Here is a 7,045-nt window from a genome sequence, read left to right on the forward strand (position 1 = left end):
TTGAAAACCCCTGGCCTCTTAGTGCTAATTGTTGGTGTATATTGTAAGAGAAAGATGAAACTGCATTCAAATCGATCTCATGCTGTTGCAGATTTCTGTTAACTGTTCCGTGCCCTTTGTTGAGGTCCTGCTTTCTGAATAAAAATGGTCTTTATGTTAATCCAGTTGGTTAGTAGCCTGTTCATTGAGAAGTCTAACAATTAAAGCCTCAGGGCTTTTATTTCCTAATGCTTGGAATTCTCCCAAAACCCAGTGTGTTCTCTTCTCTATGGTGCATTGTTCAAGTAGAGACAAAGAGTTGGTGATTAATTGCCAGGGGTAGGATGAAAATATATTTTGTGCCTCAGAAAGCCCAGGAACCGGGTTTATAGCTGAGGAAGGAGAGTGTCCAGCTTGGCTTCCTCGTGACGTGGTATCAGGGCAGAACAGCAGCAGGGAGGACAGCCACAGCAGGGAGATGTCTCTGGGTGGAGAGTGGTGCCGCGTCCCTCACCACTACCCAGGTGTTTGGTGACCCTCCCAGGTGCTCGTCCTTCTTGGCGACCTCTGCGGTGGCAGATACTGTCATGGGGGCTGTGTCTAGTAAACTCCCGAAGATGTAGATAATAGGATTAATGGCTCTGAAACAGGAATGGATTATAGTTACTTACCTCCCTTTCTGGGTAATAGTCCAAAAAAGGAATTAAGGAAAGGCAGGGGTGGGGGTGCTAGAACTTTCCTATGACCATATAACGGGAGTAATTGCTTTCGGAAATACGTGGTTTTGATGGTGGTAGAGTCAAGGGTATTATTTAGTTGGCTACCATGTTAAAAAATTTTTTTGATGGGGATTGAAGAATTCTTACGTAAAGAACATTGTGTGACATAAAAACCCTAGCAGCCTTTTTATCGTTAAATTTCCATTCGTGCTTTTGAATCTGTTATACCCTTCTTCATAACTCATTTTCAGAATGATTCTAGGAAATAATCATGAGTTACAGCTTTATCCTATTATTTCCATCTACTGTCTGCTACTTGGTAGAGAATTGAGTCTAAAACGGGTCACTCTTAGATGTTTTCTTTTCAGCATCTGTGTATAAACCTGTGACAAAAGACTCAGGCTACAAAATGGTTTCTGATGAAGTGGCCCCATGTCCTAAGGGCAGCATTACTGCAAGTTCTGATTATTTTTGGAATTTGTGTGCTTTTATCTTTAGAGTTGTAAGCTTGGAAGCATAGTAGAGGGCAACATAGAATTGACCTACCAAGTTTGAAATCTGCTTTTGGGGAGGGTCACTTGGGGTCTTGATAGGTAACAGTTTTGCTGAGGGTAGCACGTGACAAAAATTTTACTGCAAGAATTTTAGTCACCACAGCTCATTTGATCTTTACAAAGATCTAGTCAGGAGGTTGGTCACATCTCCTTTTACCAGATGGAGACCAAAGGGTGCCATGACTTGCCGAAGATCTCAGAGCAATTAAGTAATGGTGCAAAGATCAAAACTCAGACAGTAGGGCTCATGCTAGAATCATTACTCTGAAGTTCCTGTTGCGTCTTGGTGTTACTGTTATCTGTAAGGAAGAAGCTCCTTTCTGTGAGCTTACAGAGCAGTCCTGAGGAGTAACTTCCCTAGGACATGTAACGCGAGGTTGTCATCAGTACCACCTTGTGCGCTGAGGAAGCCAGGGCTGGTCTCTGATAGTGTGACATGGCATTTCTGTAGTCTGAGCTACAGCTTTCATTTTCAGTGACTCTGCCATCCTGTATTGTAAGGTATTAAGTGGCGAGAATTAAGTAATAGGTATTAGGATATGTCTTTGAGTTTTGTAATGGCCTCGGGAAACCTTTTTTCTTTTTTCTCTTTAGAAAGTGCGGAAGGTTTTCCAAGTTATGACACAGCTTCTGAGCAGCTCCACGAGGCAGGCTACGACGCTTACATCACAGGACTGTGCTTCATCTCCATGGCCAACTACCTGGGTACTTACTGTTCATGTTTCTGTTGAACACACGGTGGTCCAGTGTGGATCTTACCTGCCTCCCGTTTTCCTGGGATCCACTCGCCCGTTAGGAGTGGAGGGGCTGGAGGTCAGGGTTGCAGGAGGTTGGGGTCCCAGGCATAGAGAGTCCACAGGGAGGAGCCATTGACATCTGTGGTGGGGACTCGGCCTGTGCAGGTCCCATTTACCCTTGGCGAGTACTGTTGACTCAAATAGACTCCTGCCTGAACTTCCAGGCTTCGTCTGCTTGACAGTATGTAATATTCTGTGTCTTTTCTTCATTAGGTTCTTTTCTCAGTCCTCCAAAAATTCATGTGTCTGCCAGATCAAAACTCATTGAACCTTTTTTTAACAAGTGAGTAACCAGAGGGTCCCAGCCCCTAACTTGCTGTCGGCGGAAGAGTTCTGTGTCTGTGACTTCATCGAGGGATAACTGGGCGGTGCGGTGCATAGTTCTCATTTCTAGTGACTCACATGCTGTTCAGTGTGGGAAATGACCTTCTGGGAAATAATTTATGAAATACATTTGCTTTAAAAAACAGATAGGAAGGAAAAGAAAACATCAAAGGCGGTCTATCTCTTCTAAGACAAGAAGTGATTTTAGCATTTGAATTACTTACAAGGGATAAAGTAGAGAGAGAGTGCGAGCACTCATGAGCCTGTGTGTGTACCTGCCTCAGGTACCCCAGCAAATTTTATATGTGAGATGGCTATTCATGCTTATGTAGTTGTTATCTGATTAAATAATATTATTTTTGAGAAGATGCTGGTCATGCAGAGGAATTTTAAGATAATATATGGAGAAGTTTCCATGGTCATGGTGTTCTAAGCCCTCTTCGGAATGATGAAGTACAGGCTTGTTCGTGTGTCTTCGTTGTTGGGAGAAGTCAGTATGATTTAGGGAGAAGTCTAAATTCAGAGCATTTTCAAAGAATCTCCCGATTATTACTTCAAAGTGTGGTTTGTTCTTTCTTGGCAGAGTTGAGATTGAAGTTGTGGATGTGATCCACAGGCAGGCCATAATTTGGCTCTCTGTCAGAGCCCTAAGACTTCATCTTAGCCCAGCTCTCTTAGTAGAGTTGGTTCTAGGAGGTTCCGGGCAAGCCAGATAGAAAAAGGATTGATCAGCACCACTGTCTGCAAGAACTCCTTCAGCGCTAGGTGGTTACATCACCTCCATGGCATACCGCACTCCACAGTCCTGCTGGGGTGGGGGAGGGGGGCTAGAGGGGGCGTCGGTGTCATCCTTCAGTGTCTGTGTAACACCAGCAGCAGTGGGCTCATACTCAGGTGACACAGGCTACAGCGATGTTTATCCCAGACATGTGGGTTCTGAAAGTTGATCATACTGTGGCTTCCTATATTTTGAATCTTCGTTCTTTTCTGTGGAGGTTTAGAGGTAAACAGGTTTGACTTTCAAAACATCTTCCGAACAAGACTGGGTGACAGTGGCAAGTATATGGGAAGTTAAGTTGAATTTTGCTGCATGAAAAATCAACTGGGTAACCACTGAGTCCTTGCTGTCCTTCCAGTTCCTTGTGGTTTAGTAAAACAGGACTTTTTAAACTCTTGTTTTGGGGGTAGTGTTGATCTTTGTACATCCGTGGACAGGCAGCTCATGTCATAGCCCATGGAACTGGAGCCATGACTGAAGCTTGTTGACCATTGCTGTCCCTGCATATGCAGCTTGCTACGTGTGCTGTTCTGGTGATGGGAACAAGCCAGCGAGAGCACGCTTACGTCTGGCTTACCAGTAACTTGTCTGAGCGACATGAAGAGCTGTCAAAAAAGGCTTTGAGTGGAAAGGCTAACTAGGATTTCATATGTTTTCATATCATTTAATATTGATATGCAGGACTATTATTCAACAGTAGCCACATCTCTTCCTTAAAGTTGGGACATTACCTATTCTGTTTTTTTTTTTTTTTTCCCTGAACATAGATGCACTTGAAAAATCATTGGGATTCAGGAATCCGCCTGTAATAGTGCACTGAAAATTTTTGCCTAATCTGATTTTTTGCTCTATTTTCCCCCTATGTAAGGAGAGAGTATTTTCTTTATTTTTGAAGGGAAAAAGGTTCCAGCAGGATTTAAAAATACAAAATAAGAACTTTTTTTTTTTCCCCCTTGGCACTTTTTTTTTTTTTTTAAAGTTTATTTTTACATCATTTTGCACATTTTTTTTCATCTCAATTGTAATCCCCACGGGTTTCCCATCACCAAATCACCCCTGTGCCACCACAAAATAAGAACTTTTTTATGGCCCTATGTAGCTTGGTCAATCAGAGACTTCATTTTTAAGCTGGTTAAAAAGTGTGAAGAGCATTTGCTTCTTTTGACATCTCTTTCTGTTGTAGCTATGACCTTGTTCTTCTTGTCGTGCAGGTTCAGCCATGACATTAAAGTTTGATTTTGACATGTTTTTAAGATTATCCTAGTACAAAACTGTCCAGCAGTTGCCATGCACATGTCTCAAGTGGTCCATTTTAGAAAAATCTCTACATTTTTCTGAAGGTTTATTTACTTTGGTACCAGGCTTTTCTAAATGTGAGCTTAAACAAATATGCGTAGTCCTAACATAATCCTAACATAAATTTGGATGGCCATCAAGCTACCCACATGTGCAAATAATATTTTGTTCCGGTCACACCAGATTTAGGTTTAAAAAGTAAACCTGGAGGGGAAATAAAGCCTACCTATTTCTGTATTATTCTAAATTAGTTTTGGCTGCATGCCATAGGCCATCTTGGGAAGTTGTATGGGGTCAGCAGTGGAGAAACTCCCCGGATAGCTGATGTCTGAGCGGCACGCAGGGAGTCGATGTGTCTATCTGGCCCAGCCGGATAGCGCATGGTGCCATCTGTCCTCTCCCAGCTCAGGGACCTCCCGCAGTTCTTGCTATTGGAATCAGAGTGAAAGTCCTGAGGGAGCTGGGTGATGAGACCTGGATCATACCGCTGCTAAGGGTAGGCTGTGGGACGCGTCATGCGTTGTAGCTCTCTGGGCAGGAAGCGGCTGACCTTCTTTTATAACTGTGGTCACTCGTAATCAATGCCTGGAAACCAGACTTAGAGAAGCCCCTTTTAGGATGGAAAGAACTAAAAATACTCTGCTTTTTATTGCACCACAGAAAATGCAGAATCAGACTTTTGCCTTATGTTATATTAGAAGTTGTCAGTTTCTGCAAGACACCTTGACCTCCTGGAGCTAACTTTTTAGGAAGGGTTTTGGGGAAGGTCATTTTCCTCTTACTTCAGTTCTTAGAAAGAGGAAGGAAATGAGCGAGTCTCTGTTTTAGCTTTTCCCCTTAAGTAATTGAATTAAAATTACTTACATGTTACTGTATAAGACGACCGCATGTTACTGTATAAGACAACTGCCTCATTCATGACACAGTTTCTGGATCTCACCAGGATTCTTCTAGACATCTAGGTCTTCCCGGGCTGACCTAGATGTCTTCTCCAAGGTGCAGTTGAGGAGACAAGCCATAACAAGGACTGGTGATATACTTGTGGACAAGTGGTTTCCTTCACTGTAAAACCAGGATAAAATTTCTCCAGGGAGGTTATAAAAATTGTGTGAGATCTGAAAGGACTTTGATGGCACCTAGCACTTTATCTAGTTAGGTGTCCAATGTATATTATTTTCCTTTCTTGGGATATAAAAGAGTTTAACATACCAGGAGGTTGAAAAAGCAGATATGGTAGCAGAATATATTTCTAGTTTAATGAAACAGAAGACAGTTTGTCATCTTGTGGCTATAAAATTGGAGCACACTGGTGGCAAAAAGAAAGGTCCGCTTTTACCTGTATCTACCATTTAGTGTTGACTCATAAAGAAGATAATGATGAAGTGTCAGATTGGTACATAATGGCAGCAAGATTGCTTTGATTTGGAGCATTTTGAAAAATTGTGTTATTTTGTTATTCAGATAAAGGCAGCAGTTCACGGAAGAGAGTGGAGGTACATAGCACAGCCCTGAGCCCTGAGAGGAGGCGCAGTGCCTGGAACGGAGCACGCTGGTGTCACCTCCCCTTTCCTCCACAGAAAGCAGTCCTGTGCCAGCAGACATGTTTTCTTGCAAAATGTAAGGGTTTCCTACTTAACATCAGAGAGGTTTTACACTGATGGATTAGAGAAAACAAAATACTCAAGGGCAGCACTGTACCTTCCACCTGCAGGGGGACCCTCGTAGCCTTTCCTCTTCCTCCCCCATGTAGAAGAGCAGAAGGTGCTGGAAGAACGGAGGGTGAGGCTAATCTGATTCCTGGTGTCTGGTGTTTACTATCGTGTTCAGCCCGGTGTGTCTTTTCTGAGCTGCTCAGGTCAGGTATAGGTGGTATAGTAAACCCCTCTCACCTCCCAGAGACTGCCAATTCGCCATATAAGCGAGTTATCAGACAGTTGGTGCTACTGATACAGCACCACCGTGTCACAAGCTCCTCTAATTGGTTCCCATTTGCATTTACAATGAAAGGTCATTTGATTTCCCCAGTAGGATTGCCTTACTTCAGGATGTGGTGTAGCATAGAGTGGTATGGTCTCTGGGTTCTGGGACCAGCCCTACTCTGATACTTGTGCCATCCTGGACAAGCTGGTTACCATCTCGTGCCTCAGTTTTCTTATCTGCCAGTTGAGAATACAAGTGCCCATTTTTGGACTGTAAGGGTGAAATGCACAGTGCCTGGCATATGTGGGCCTCAGTCAGCTGCTCTGCTGTGGGGACACTTGTACTGGGAGGATGTGCTTCTTAGACCAGACGTGCGAGCCATCAGTGTTGTTTTGTTCACCTAGAAGGCACCCTGTGTTTGTACCTTTTACACTGTACCTGCCCTGTATTCAATTATGAGTCTTCATCAGAAAAGTGAGGGGAGAGAAAAGCCTGCTTGTAACTGAAAGATGCCCAGGGAAAATATTTGAATGTCTTTTTTTCTATTTTATCTTTTTTTTTTTTTTTTTTTTTTTTTTTTGCCTTTCCCCTTTGAGGTATATAGTTATTTCTGGCTCTGTGCTGTGTAGCAATTTCAGTGATAAATTTTTTTTTAAAGATTTATTTATTTATTCATAT

The 7,045-nt window shown here is 42.9% G+C and overlaps 1 protein-coding gene across 1 annotated transcript in view; it reads left to right on the forward strand.

Moving 5' to 3' along the window:
• PARN (poly(A)-specific ribonuclease) overlaps positions 1–7,045 on the forward strand; it is a 117,296-nt gene that overhangs the window by 23,962 nt on the left and 86,289 nt on the right. Inside the window, exons 17-18 of the mRNA XM_004692114.2 lie at positions 1,847–1,957; positions 2,263–2,332. Coding sequence (XP_004692171.1) covers positions 1,847–1,957; positions 2,263–2,332 — 181 coding nt within the window. The remainder of the gene's footprint in view (positions 1–1,846; positions 1,958–2,262; positions 2,333–7,045) is intronic.

Source organism: Condylura cristata, unplaced genomic scaffold, assembly GCF_000260355.1.
Source record: "Condylura cristata isolate star-nosed mole 26May11 unplaced genomic scaffold, ConCri1.0 scaffold00032, whole genome shotgun sequence".
Lineage (NCBI taxonomy): Eukaryota > Metazoa > Chordata > Mammalia > Eulipotyphla > Talpidae > Condylura > Condylura cristata.